Genomic DNA, 15043 nt, shown 5'->3' on the forward strand with positions numbered 1-15043 from the left:
TTGTGTGAAAGGAGATCGAAAATCAAATTATTTGGCTTAAACACTACTTTCCAAAACTCAGGTTTCTCTTATATTTTTGTGCAAAATTGTTTAAGGAAGACCAATGAAACCATTGTTGTCAAAGTTCTTCTATACCTTAAGTTCTCTCAAACATTTGTTTTCTTGATCTATCTGACAGATTAGCCACATATATTATTTTTCTATTGTCAGTCTAGAATCTTTACCTGATCTTTCTTTGCCTCAGCAGACTTGCCACTTACTATTCATAGGAACAGATTCTCTCCTGGACAAATTGACTGTGATTCTGCAATTAGTTTCCTCCCATCTTGTACATTAGTTTTATGTAACAATAAAGCAGCACTTATTACTTGTGTATTGTTTTTCACCTAGGGAGATTTTAGAACATATAAGGATCCTGAAAGTTTCATGAAACATAAGATTTTACTTATTCTATGGTTGCTTTTGTTATTTAATCATAAATTATGCATTAATTTTTATTAGTGCCTCTTTACTGAAAATTCAGAGGCTATGTCTGCAAAATTTACAAACCACTAGTACAGAAGTTCATAAGAGTTATTGTGAGATTTCTTCTTGAAATCCATAGCTACAGCATCATTGTCAGATGTGGGCAAGTTTGCCAGGAATTTGAGCATTAATCAGCATTTTTTGTGGGTGGATGTAAAACACAAAAGGATGTTGTAGGCAAAATGAGAAAAACCACATTTTTCTCTGAACAGCTGTATAATAGCCACTTTCAAAAGCTAAATAGTAAACACAGAAGGAAAGAGTTTCACACCATAGAATGTAAGACAAAATATTTCTGATTTCCATATTGTGGGAGTTATTATAGAGCAAAAAAAGCTAAGTAAAAATTGCCCATGTGCTTGGACAGCTGACACTTCAAGAAATAAGTTAGAAATCAAAATCATTTTCAGAGCCATACTAGTTGCCAACCATTTAGGCATTTGGAACTAACTGAGGAGTACACACAAATACTTTATAATCACTAGCTTGTCATATGTCTATTTTGTAAAAGATTTCTTGTAATAAACCTTTTGTACATTTTGTGTGTAAAAATGTGAGTTGTTTTTAAATCCTGAAATCATATTTACCTTAAAGTTGATATATCATTCCTATGTATATGTAATATGCAACCGTAATACAGAATTGATAGATAAAGATATCTTTTATTAACCAGTTATTATTGCTGAAAAACACTGACAAGCTTCTAAGTAGAGAAGCTTTCTTCATATCTGAAACAGAAAAAGCATATTTCAAGCACAAAAAAAAAGGAAAAAAAATGCATAGAGTATCAGAAATGCCAAATCTTTGAGAAGAAAGATAACTGGCAGTTACAGTTAGGGGAGGCATTAATAAAGACTGGGAGAAAAGAAATGAGGCGTGTGTGTCTTTGGAGCAAAAAAGATGCAAATTCTGATTCAGTAACCCAACATGGATGTGTATCAAGGACATTTTTCACTGTGAAAATACTTTTTAGTTTTAAAAGAGTTGTCAAATACCCATGTAAGGAATACATTCTAAACCCCATCTCAATAAGACAGTGTGATAAGGTGTTTTGCCTTGTGAAACACCTCCCATAAAAAAAAAAAAAGCTGACATTACTGATTGTATCTCTCTCTTTAAAATCTGAAGCTTTTGCCAGTTGCAAGTTACTGTTACAGGCTTTGGTTTTGATTTTCTGAAACTAAAACATTCAATACCAAAAAATTACAGATTACAAATTAAATATTATATATTAAAGAAAGTTTTATTGTTCTGTTGACAAAGAAGATGAAAAAATTGCTTCTTCTTGGTCCTGCTTTTTTGTCAATGATTTTTTGACCTCCTGGTCCATTATTACCTGATACAACTTTCTTGTGACTTTTGGAGACAACTTCTTTTATCATCTACTGAGTATTGCTAGTAGCATGCTGAATGTCCTCAAGAAATAGAAACCCCATCAATGAGGAATTTCAATGTCTTTTAATTCTTGTTATTTTATTTATTAATAACCATAATATCTAATTTCTTTTTTTTTACTTAAGTATTGTGTTATTTTTGAAGTTTCTCACAAATTGACCACAGTATATCCACAGAATTATATAACCATAGAATCATTAAGTTGGAAAATACCATGATGTCCAACTGTTAACCCAGCACCACCACCATGTTCACCACTAAACCATGTCCTCAAGTGCCATAGCCACAGGTTTTGAACACTTCCATGGTTGGCAACTCCACCACTTCTTTGGAAAGTGATTTACAATCCTTTCTGTGAAGAGACTTTTCCTAATATCTAATCCAAACCTTCCCTGGAGCAACTTGAGGCCGTTTCCCTGGGTTCATATTGCCTATACAGGCATCTGATGTTTTTCTTGTAAAGAAAAAGCCAATGAGAAAAAAATTACAGTGAAGCAAACAATATATGATGTTGATGAAACAGGAAATGTAAGGTTCCTTCTCCTGCATGATCCACTATTGGGACTTGATTTCTTTCACATCAGTGAATAGGTATTATGCCATTGCCCTTTTAATCTCCTGTAAGAGATTAACAATCAGTGCATGTGAGGCTGTGTTAGTGTGTCATTGGCACTATGTCTGCCAGTAGTGAGACACTCACAGCAAATGCATAATATTTATTTTGAGTATCAGTTCCAGTTAATTTTGATTTGCATGGATTGATCTCTTTCAACATGAAAGATTGAAGTCAGTAGCTAAGGTGTGCCAGACCAGGATTCAGATCTACTCAGTCAAGCAAGGAGAAAAATGAACCATGGTATCAAACAGAGAATATCTATGTGCTACTTCCTGATTGTGTGGTTTACCCAAGAATTGTAAAGTTCAGTTCTTGGCTGCTGTAGTTCAGACTTCCACAGTCCAAGTGAGACTGCAATTTCTGTTCTAAATTCAATGGGTGGGGTTTTTGTTTTGCTTAACCTGACAAATTTTATCTAGGATATTTTGAGCTTCAGTTTGGACTGTGTGACAAAGCTTGTTAGGTGTGAAGAATCTTACCTGGATACTACCAAATCTCACTGGAAAAACTGGGTAGCAGCTTAGCAGCATTTTAAAGACAGAAGCGCATTCTTAAAGAGATGGATTGGTCTCCAAGTGATTTGGAGGATCATATTCTTTCAGAGAAAATTCATTGCTGTTGAGTTACTTCTCAGCTGTATTCAGAGCTTTGACAGGTCATAAACATACTTCTGTTTCTCCCTGGCTAGCCTGAGTGTCTGTGGTAGAGCCCTAATGGATAAAAAAAGGAAAAGGGAAGAAAGCTAGAGTGCAAAATCCCTCCATTACTTGTTAAAATTATCATACTTTGTAATTTAGGATTGGAAGGAAATTCCTATTAAAAATACATACATCATTTCTATACCTTTACTTCACAGTAGAGAACCATGGAATTTCTTTATAATTCTGCTCTTGAAATTAATAGGAAATAAACTAGGTCAGTATTCAACAAATTAGGGAATTATTGTACAAATATTGATGTATGTGCTGTGCTGGATATTTGCTGTTCACAGGATTGTTTCTCTTATTTGTTGTTTTGAGTGTTCGCGTGAAGATACAACATCAAATTTTTTTTTGTAAGAAGCAGAGTATTGTTCTTAAAATGACTGGTTTGATTCCTGTAGGTAACTTGCAAAGTGTGTAAGCAAGAATATAAGAATCTGTACTGACTTATCAAAAATAGAAAATATATGGAAGTATATTAATTTTTATCCTCTTCTTTAGTTCTAATATTTCTGTATTTTAAAATCTTGTGATAAACCATACTTGTGATTCAATATATACTTCAGTGATAAAAAAATGAATTATTATTTACTAAACATGCCTGTGTAAGTGCCATGAATTATCTGTTGGCCTGATCACATTGTATTAGTACTGAAAAATTTGATTTATCTGTTTATTTATTTTGTATTTTCAGGTAGAGATTGAAGATCTGGACTATCATTACTTTCTGCCTTTGTTCTTTGATGGGCTTTGTGAAACAGAATTTCCATATGAGTTTTTTGCTCGTCAAGGAGTCCATGACCTGCTGGAGCATGGTGGAAGCAAGATTCTTCCTGTTGTTCCTCAGCTCATTATCCCAATAAAAAGTAAGTGAACATGTAGGAGAAAAATCCATAAATTGTATTTATATTATGTAAATTTTGGAAAAGTTGCTAATTAAGCTGTAAAACATGACAGCCTGAACATCACATGAAAATTATTGCAAAAGTCAGTAAATTTTAAGATATAAGGCCAGAAAGGTTATGCCTTCAATCACCTGATATGTGCAGTATTTCAGAATAGACTCTCTGGTTGATGTTTCTCTTATTACAGGGTTGCACTTGGTCTTTGGAAAAGTGAAGTGACATTTCCTTAGGTGATTTTCTATATTTACAATGTAAATCCACTACTGTACAGACCAGTTCATCTAAAATGACTGGAGAAATCAACAGGTGGCATTTTAAAAACATTACTTTGAAGGTTTTATATAGTTAAACACAGTTTTTTGTAGAAAAAAAATGTGAAAAGCAATAAATTATTTTAACACAAATTTAATACCCCTAATCTTCAGGTGTATTATCACTAAAATTTATTTTCTTGAACCGCCTAGTCTTTCAGATATATTGTTTTGTCCTTTCCTTTCTTTAGGTTAGTACCTTGAAGAGATATTATACTGAACCATCATCCTTCTCTAGTTAGATATGGTGATTCTTAAATCTGCATGCTACACTTATATGAATATATGCTCATATTTGTTAAACTTGGCTTCTTTTTTATGATTAATCATTAATCTTTAATTAATCATTGCTGTTCTTTTTCCTGTCCATGAGACAGTTCAGCTTTCAATACAGTTTTGTAAAACAGGAGGTGAATGTAGTTTGGAGCCTGATAATACTGAAATAATAGTGTGGGAAGGGTCAGAATTATGTTTTTTTCATTCAATTTTTTTCTCAACTTTAAAAAGATTGATTGTAGATGTCACTGTCTCTATCTTACCGTAGTTTCGAAAATGTCAAGAGGAATATACAATATTCAGAATGTTTACTCTGTGACACTTGAGAAAGGTTATGAAAACAATGTTACCGTTTTTTCACTCTGAAGGGGAAACACGTGAAGAGAGAATTGATATAATTTCTTTGGAAAAGACTGCAGGTTTATGACAGCATCTCCTCAGTTGGGATTTAAAAATCTTTCTGAGAACAGAATCTAGCTTAGATTTAATTACCTGGAAGCTTTAGCAGTTGCACAGCATTTAGAATTAGAAAGAGTTTTCTAGTTAAGGATATTTTTGTGGGTTTGATTTGTAGTGTTAAGTCATAATTTATGGTGCTGGAATACATTCAAGAATCTGCTAGCTAAATTTAGTTGTTGTTTCTGCTTTTTTTATTCTAAAGTGCTTATTTTTTATTTTAAAAATGCCTTTCTATCAGTTTTAATATTTGAAGAGTCTAAGTGTTATCAATAATAAAGGCTTCTTCATAATTAAAGCCATACTAATAGTAAAAGAAGACACCACCATCTCCAGGAGTCTGAAAATGTGTACTTTTAAGGGTTTTTTAATTTGCTATGACTGTGTAATACAGCAGTGTAGTCGTAGCTATACATTTCTGTGACTCAGCAGCATCCACAATAAACTCAGCTATGTTTTACACAGATTACTGTCTCTAGAGTGTCCCACTGGGTGAGTTATTTCTGATTAACCAGTCTTCTTCTAGACCACTACCATATTTCTACTGTGAAAGAGTGAATCAATTGATTGTTAGGAAAGTTAATATATATGATCTAGGGGAAAAGGCTAAAAGAAGGTCAGAAAAACAACTCTACAGATAGAATGCTTTTAAAAGCAGTTTTCTCTGGCATGGTCATCAAAGGAATATGTTAGTAAAGACCTAAATATTCTCTAAAGCATTTAAATGAAATCTTAGAATTCTGTATTATATTTTAATGATTTAGGGAGGAATTTGTCTTACAGCCATCCTTGCTTAAAGATCACACATTTGAATACTATATCATTAAAAATGAAAATAATATTATTTAATCAATCAGTGGGTTATTCTAAGCCCAAATCCTTTCAATTTTTTTTCTTGTTAAACAAGCAGTGACTTAAAAACGACAGGCAATTGAAATGAACAGGCATAGATTCTCTTCTAAAATACTTGAAATACGATTAAAATAATAAAGAAGAATGCATTTAGTTAAAAAATAATTCCTTTTTTTGTTTGTCACACTGGAAGGAACTTTTTTGCGAGAAGGAATATTTTTACTGGAAATTCAGAGGAAGAAAAAATCCCTCAGGCTGGAGGCATTAATTTCTCAGGGAGAAGAATGTTCAAAATATATTTTGATTTCTCAAAATATAAATTCAGAATATATTGTATCATGCACTGGAAAAACATTATAAAATAGTTTATAAATCCAGTCATTGCATGACATAAAACTCAGAAGAAACAAATTACCTGTTTATGTCAAACTTGTGAGGAATCCAACTAAAAATAAATATAGCACAAACACAGAAAATGGGATTACTTAAGATATAGGACTTTTTCCTCCCTTTCACATAAGATATGGGCAAACCCATTGTCTGAGTTATTTCAACTTCAGCAAAGATATTAAATTGAGATATACGGCAAATAGCAAAGTACTTTGCAGCAGTATCATGAAAGTTCTGATGCACAATAAACAGCCACATATCTTCTTTGCCAGGATGATCCATATTGCTATTTTCATATTACAGACAGGTAAAAAAGCAGAAGAAGGAGGCCAATTTTGCCCCACATTGCAGATTGCATTGGTGGTAGAAAGCTGAACAGAACCCAGGCACAGCCCCCTGGGGTAGCAAAGATGTCTGTAGTTTACATTAGAGTTCCTTTATTTTTAGGAAACAGAGGAGTCTGTCTAGCCTTTCTATGTTTTTATCTGTGGTCATTATGGGAGTGTAAAATTCCTTTTGATGTTCATTTTTGGGAAAAATTATTACTTTTAATATTACGTTTCCCATAATGATTGGATCAGAAAATCCTTAAGTCCTTTTGCTGGCTTTTGTAACTCTCAGATTCCTGACTTCAGGGTTCCTCAATGTTCTCTGCATGAGACACACGTGCAGAAATAAACACTTGAGGGAGCCAGAAGTTTCTGCACCTTTGTCTATTGTTTCTGTGAGGAACATCAGGGACATGCAACACAGTGCATGGAAGCACCTCCTCTGCTTTCAAAGGCAGCAAGCATGCTGGCATTCACATTTGCTTTGCTGGCAATGTAGTTGTAGGAGTTTTCAACCCCTGCATGCATAAAGTCACCAATTGTTCCAGCTCCCACACTCTGACTTTTGCTAATGCAATTGTTTATGGAGCAACTTGGTGATACTTTCATCTAGATATGTAAAAACAACAACAACAAAAAAAACATAGCCAAAGAACCCAACTGTAAAATAAATCAAAAATATTTTTAAAGTGGCATTACTTTTAAAGTCAGATCATTTCAATAGTCTAATTTATAAATGCACTCCCACATATGAAGGAACAGTACACCATAGCACAGACATTGGATTGAATGGCTAGAAATTATCAATAGGAAGATCTTAATATAGCTTTGCTAATGAAGATAATAATGTGAAATCAAACACTTAAGTATCTTGGATCACCCACTTGCCAGAATCTTCTCTGTTCTGTGCTGTGAATCCTAAAACAGATATGTAGACAATCTCAGCTTAGGCCTAAAAGCTAGAAAAGCTCTCATCTTTGCACTTGTAACTTAGAAGAAAGTATTGTTTCTACACAATTCCAGTCAGCAGACCAGTTCCTTTGATTGAGTCCAGAAAGAATAATCTCCATCTGAAGGAAGACTGAAGTTTTCCTTCTTGGGACTTTTACCATGCTGTTAAACATAACTTCTGTGATACAGTAAATCAAGGATACCTGTGATACAGTAAATCAAGGATACTTCGTTAAAAATATTTAATTAAGGTAATAGATGTTTTTGTGAGTCAGATTTAGAGAAATGAATAGAGCACTCCTCTCTCACTGTCACCTACAGAGTCCTTTTTAATGTTTAATAAAATTCCAAATAAAACTGATTTCTCTTTTCTTATTGTTCACATTCTGTTTGCACTTGATTTCCATTTTCTTATTGTTCATTCTATTTGCATGAAAAATGTTGTCTTGGACTACAGTGTAGTTAATTCCTATTTAATGTCAAATCATTGTCACTTTTGCATTTAGATATGTAAAGTTGAATGTGTTGCTAGCAGTTGTTCCAAGCATAGTCATAGTTCTCACATATTCACAGTATTTAGGAGTACTTAATGACTGTTAAATACTTCCTTTCACAAAGTTCTGCAATATTTTTATGGAATAAATATGGTTTTCTGGTCTGTTGTAATTTTATTTCTGCAAATCATATAAGTTGATCTCTCTCACCTGCAGAAAGTAAGTTAAAACACTAATGTAATTTTCCTCCTGGCTGACTGTGGTTCTTGAGAACCAGTCCTGGTTATTAAGGTCACAGACTTAAAGACGAAAGCAAACAAGTATGCTTTTATAGACTTAAAATGCTTTTAAAGAAATCAAAGGTCTCTGATTTTTTTAAATTGTTCTGATATTCAAATACTAAAACATTTCCCCTGCAGGTTTCATCAGCCAGTACAAGTAGTTGCAATTAGGTTTATGTTAGATTCTTCTGCCCAAAACTGGTCATTTCAGGTATTTTCAACTGCTTTAGGAAGTAGCTCCTTTATTATTCTCTTTACTCTTTTCTGTGAGGAGAATCTGTGTTCCCTATTCAATAAAGATAAATCTCATCCATGTTTGCAAAGTGAAATCTGTAATTAACATCTCTGACTTTTAAAGTTGGAGTTAAAGCTATTTATTCCTGAATTCATAAATGTATTATATTTAGCATTTATTAGTAATGAATTTCATCTGCAATTTTATCACCCAGTTTTTCTGTACAGTTCTTCAGAGTCAGTCCTTGTCTTTGGAATAACTTGATATCATCAGAAATCTTTGTTATCATCAGTGAAAACTGTTCCAAATCACATTTGGATCTAGTGAAAAGCATGAAATTCAGCACAGATTCCTGCAAGGCCTTACTAGTGATATTCTTCCTCTGCCCACAGTTTCTAACTCTAAGTCAGTATTTATTTCTGTGGAAGTCTTGGAGGTTCAGTGAGGGAACTTATTAAATTCCTTTTGAGAATCTAAGAAAACTGTTTTGTCAGATTTTTCTTGTCCGCATTCTTCTTCTTCTTCAATGATCTAGAGAACATTTAGAATGCTAGATTAGGATTTGCAGTACAGATGTCTGTACTTCTTTGATTCTGCAGACCTTTTTTCTAAATGGCATCACATTTCAGTGATAGCAGACCTGTTTTCATCAGGAGGGTGGATATTCGGAGCAATTTCAGTATCTTAGCACAGAAGAAAGAATGTACACCTAGGAATGGATAGAAACTCTACACTGGCATAGTCAATGAGCAGGTTTTTGGGACTCTCTTCTAAGTGTTCTTTGTACTATATAATTAAACTGGGCCCACAAATGTTAATAGAATTCAAGCTTTATAGGAGCTGATCTAGTAAAATGCTACAATTAGAAGCACAACTAAAGCTGAAAGAAGCCACTGACTGACTTTTTCTTCCACATTCTGCTATATCATGTTTTTTGAAAAAATCAGTGTTTCACTATGGATCTTAGCATTTTCTGTCCCTTAGACTATGGCTTTACAAAAAAAGGTCTTTGATGACAAAACTGGCATAAGGTTTTCATGCCCCTATTTATCTTCCCCATTGTTTCACTGTAACACATCACTCTTTCAGTTGTACAGAAAGTAATTCGTGTACATCTGTATTGTTATTTGGATCAGGCTCTTACTGGACTTCTAAAAAGTACAGAACACAAGGTTCTTATTCTGGTTTTTATTCACTCTTGATTGAAATGCTGTGTTTTGTAACAGTCTTCATTACTGTTCTGTAAGTTTAGCATAGTACTATTATATAACTACAGGTAGTTAAGTATTATGCACTTTGAAGATTTTGAACAAAATTTTGAAAGAGAAGTATGTATCACTTTAATCAATTGTATTTTGAGAACACCTCATGTTAGGATTTCTTCAAACCTGACTCTGTGAATTTAAAATAAGACCTTGCTCAACAAGATTAAGTAGATCACAACAGTCAAGCATTTTTATCCTGAGTGCTTTTTACCTCACAGGATACTCTATGTATCTTGTTCTGCTTCAGGCAAAGAATTGTCTTAAACTGTTGCCTCATTTACCAATTGAATGAGAGATATGAATGCAAAATAAATTGTTTTTAATGTTTGGTTGCAAGATCTAAATAGAAAATGGAAAATGTTGGTGCAATTCTAAGCATAGATTCACAAGTGTATTTCAAAAAGAAGTTGAAGAGAAAAATTACATTATCAACATAACTTTTAATATAACGAGCAAAATCTATAGTTAATAGTTAAAGAAGAGACAGAAGTTTAGGCAAACTGATTTGATTCTATAAAGCTCAGGATATCAATGTGCTATCTGGGAGAGCATGTTCTGATTTGATCTCTTCTGTGGAACTATATTGTGTCATGAAAAAGATCCACTGTGTATTGGGAGAAATGCTGTCTTGTTTCCTGGCTTATAGAATCTATCAATCTCATCTATCAGAGGAGAGCTGTGGCTTCTGTTATAGACACTGTCTGGGACTGAGATAGGATTTTCCAAACTGCCACATAGAAAGAAAAGATATCAACTTATATAATTTCTAGGTCTTTAAGAGATAAGAAGCGTTACTCAAGGAAAAGATTTGAATGTTTAAAAATAATTATTTCTATTGTTTTATATGTAAACATCTAGCTAAATCTGGATAAGCAAACAAGTGGCATATATCTTAAGGAAAGTTTCTGCTCTTAATGGAAATTAACAAAAGAAACACTAAATTTACATCAGTTTACATGAATTGCCAATAAAATTTATCTGAAATTAACAATACAGTGACTTAACATTGATGCCTTGTAAAGGCTGACCTAGAACAGAGGCTAGACAGAATTGAAGTCTTCACTGAAGTCAGTGAATTGGTATCTTATATTGTCTCACTGCTAATAAGCTTTAATAAACAGCACTATGATGTTTTAAATATGCTTTCAAGTTTCATAACTATCTCTGGCTTTGAATGGTAGAAATAGAACAAACTCAGATACTGAGCTTTTAAATCAGACATTAAGCTGCTATCATTGTAAAATTTTCTTTTATTTAAGAATATTATTGTGAACTTCAGAAAATATTTGTTTGGAAAAGCTATAGCAGTAAAAATAATGTATGTTCAAATGAAGAATACTTCATTATATACTTCAATTGAGGTATTATTTAAGCTGGAGGATTCTTGGAAAAGTGTATCCTAAATCAGAAGCAAAATCTTCCAGTTCATACCATTAAAGCAAAAAACATCAAAACTTGCAAGCAACAGAGTCAATTTATTGGGTTGGAGTGTTTTGTTGCTTAGCAAGAGAATGTTACAGTAGTCTAAAAGACCAAGGAAAAGTACATACTGATGAGGCAGGAAAGCCCCCTCAAAATCCTTTAGGGAGCAGAAAGGGATCTTTCTTTAACTGAGAAGCAAACCAGTTGTGCACTTTGCAGTTCGTGTGAAGATCCATGTCTTCACAATAACAGATTCAGCAGACTTCTAGGCCAAGAGGCAACAGCCTAGAATGTTTTCTAAATTGGAATACTTTGAATATTATGCATCTTTCCTTCATTTGGGCTATGTAGCTGTAGTGTACCAATTTCCTAAATGGTCTGCTTTATTCCTGTGTAGGGATACTAGTACTTTCTTCAATTTCTCTTAACCTCTGGATGCCACTGATATTTTCCAATGTATTGGAATACACTTGTTTCATATACTGCATTAGTGTTTTCTTCCTTTTATTCATGTGGGAGAATGGTTTGTAGTGATGGTAGTACACATAAATAATTACCAGATTTTAAAAAGATAAACAGGTATTTGAAAGTGATGTATCTTTGGGGCAGGGACTGCCCCTAATTGAATGTTTATAAAGTGCCTAATATAATCAAGCCAGGGACTGGTTGACTACTATGTGGGTGATGTAGTGGCTGAAGGCCTTTTGGGCACAGTGCTCATGTAATGATAGACTTTTCAATTATCAGAGAAGTAAGGAGATAGGTCAGCAGAACTGCAGCCTTAGACTTACAGAGGGCAGACTTTGGCCTGTTCAGGAGTACATTTGACAGAGACCCTGCCAGGGAGGCAGTCCTGAAGGGCTGTGGGGTCCAGGAAGGCTGGATGTTCTTCAAGGAGAAAATCTTAAAGGTTCAGGAGCAAATTGCTCCCATGTGCTGAAAGACACATGGGCCTGACTGAACAGAGAAACTTGTCTGGAATTCAGGGGATAAAAGAGAGTTTATGACCGTTGGAAGAAAGGACCAGCGATTCAGGAAGACTAGAAGGTTTTCTTAATGTTATGCAGGGAGAAAATTAGAAGTTCCAAAGTCCAAGTAAAATTTAATTTGGCTACTGCCATAAAATATAATTAAAAATATTTCTCTAACTATATCAGAAGCAAAAGAAGGGCTAAGGAGAATCTATCTCCAGTCTTTTAGTGTTTGTAGGGGGAAGTATAAGACAAAGGATGAGGAAAAGGCTGAGGTACTTAATGCATCCTTTGCCTCCATCTTTAGTTGTAAAACCATTTATTCTCAGAATACCCTGTATACCCCTGAGCTGTAGATAGGGATGGGGAGCAGGATGAAACCACCATAATCCAACGAGAAATGGTCAGGTACCTGCTGTTACACTTGGACAGAGACAAGTCTAGAGCATCAGATGGGATCCATCCAAAAGTTCTTCCTAGGAGTATTTGGATAGCCATTTCCACTTACATGACATACTCTGCATGCCTAGAAATAAGGTTTCTTATAGTCTGGGACAGCTTCTACAGTCCAGAAGTACTATTCCTGGGAGTGGGTACAATTTGTTAAAAATTAAGAAGCGGTGATTTCTGTCAATGATTAATTTTTATATCTCTTAATTAATTTTGTGTGTAATAATAATTAATTTTACTAATTTGTAATAATTAATTAAATTGTATATAAATATTCATTCATGCTTGTATGCATGACATAACTGTTGCACTGAAATTTGCCAGTGTTAGTGATAATTTCCCTATTAGTTCAGTTAGCTATTATTTATGTGTATGACAAGTTAGTAGTGAATAAATCTATACGATGGAACCTCAAAACTTGCTCTTCCAACCACTCTTACATGAAACTGAATAATGCCTGTTACTCTCTAACAGAGTATTTTCCTACCTGAGACTTGGTCCCAATGTTTAAAATTGTATCTGGGTGTCTCTCTTTGCTAAAGAAGCCTTAGAACATCCATCCACAAAAGCATAATTTGGAATAGCCAGCCTCTTTGCTGGAACTTAACGTGAGCATGCTGCATTGTTGGGCTTCCTGTCCACACATTATTTTCCTCAGAGACAATGTGAAATTAAGAGCAGCCTGGTGACTACAGCAGGGACTATTGCAGAAAATAAGCAATATGGAATTCAGTCTGTATATTCAATTAACAGTACTCCTTTAACATGGATGAAGTTGTTGAATAGTACCTTTATACCTTGGACTTTCTTTTTTCTAACAGTAGGTTCAGTATGTTGTTCACAAGCATGCCAAGAGGCATGAGAGGAGATTATTTACTGGTTGATTTTTAGAATTGTCTCTGTCCATTCACACAACCAATCTGCCCTGCCCTTGGTTTGGAGATCTAGCTCTGATTTTTAACACTCAGCGGGCATGTAATAAGCAGCAGAAGCAGGTGGGGCACAACACATTTGCTTAAAGAGATGGAAAAACTGACATTGCTCCTTTGTGAAAATACTACTTCATTCCCTATGAAATGGTATTCCTGTGCTCTTATAAAACTCAGCACAGGAAATACTGAATCGTAGAATTGTAGAATCATAGAATCATGGTTTGATTTGCAAGGGGGCTTTAAAGATCATCTAGTTCCAACACGTCTGCAATAAGTAGAGATATCTTTGATCCTAATATTTCCACTTGAAAAGGCAGTTCTTGAAAAAGTTACTAATAACTCCTCTTTAAATTTTTTTGTTCTTTGCTACAATATTTTTCTAAATGCTTAAACTTTGTTATGGTGTCTCAAATCATATATTTAAGTGTCTCTTTTTGTAAAACATAGTAATGAATATGAACTATCTTTTTCAGTTCTGTCCCAATGCAATGATGTACAAGTCTATGTAATGGGGCAGAACACTGTAGTATTAGACCAATATATAAGACCATACCAAATCTGACAACTGCTGACAAATTTATCCAGCTGCATAATTTCAGAAATGCTTTTATAAATACGTGGATTTTGCAAGAAAAAAAAACCAACTTATTTCAAGCGTGAATCATTTTAGTTACAAGAAAGAATGCAAAGCACTTGCTTTTAGTAAAATTAAAAGAGAAGAAACAAGAGGTTTTAATGAAATGTCTTAGTGTCATAAGATTAGAAGCATGACACTGAAAGCTAAGAGAAACATCTAAGTAGGCTAGACAAAACCTTTTTTTCCCCCTAGAATATTTTTCTTTTGAAAAAGCCTACAAGGTTTGTTTGTTGGGGTTTTTTTCTATAAACATTTGCTTCATTGTACTGATTCTCAGAATAGTAGGAATTGTCAGTTGAATGAATAAAATGATTGTTAAATAAATGAGTACAAACATACAAACACCAATTGTTGCACTAGAATGCATCTGTTGTCAACCTTTGCAGGTTGTCTTGCAGTTGTATAGTTCCATTGGCCCCAAGTGGTACTTACTGAACATTTATTTTTCATTTGTTTGGACCACGCCAGTATTATACAGGCAGCATGAGGGAATAATGAGCTGCATTCTTTGGGTTACTGAAGAGTCAGCACAAATTGTGGGAACAAATAACAATCAGACAAGGCTGTGTTTTATAACATCAGGACTGCAATCCATCTTTGGGATCTTTCTAAGCTGGGCTAATAAAGGCCCACTTACAATTCCCAACAG

At 34.0% G+C, this 15043-nt stretch overlaps 1 protein-coding gene across 2 annotated transcripts in view; it reads left to right on the top strand.

Moving 5' to 3' along the window:
• Positions 1-15043, top strand: part of PACRG (parkin coregulated) — a 212281-nt gene that overhangs the window by 103481 nt on the left and 93757 nt on the right. For both annotated transcript variants that reach the window (XM_054514326.1, XM_036380348.2), the window contains exon 4: positions 3932-4103. In XM_054514326.1, coding sequence (XP_054370301.1) covers positions 3932-4103 — 172 coding nt within the window. The remainder of the gene's footprint in view (positions 1-3931; positions 4104-15043) is intronic.

The sequence above is a fragment of the Molothrus ater genome, chromosome 3, assembly GCF_012460135.2.
Source record: "Molothrus ater isolate BHLD 08-10-18 breed brown headed cowbird chromosome 3, BPBGC_Mater_1.1, whole genome shotgun sequence".
In the NCBI taxonomy this organism is placed as follows: domain Eukaryota; kingdom Metazoa; phylum Chordata; class Aves; order Passeriformes; family Icteridae; genus Molothrus; species Molothrus ater.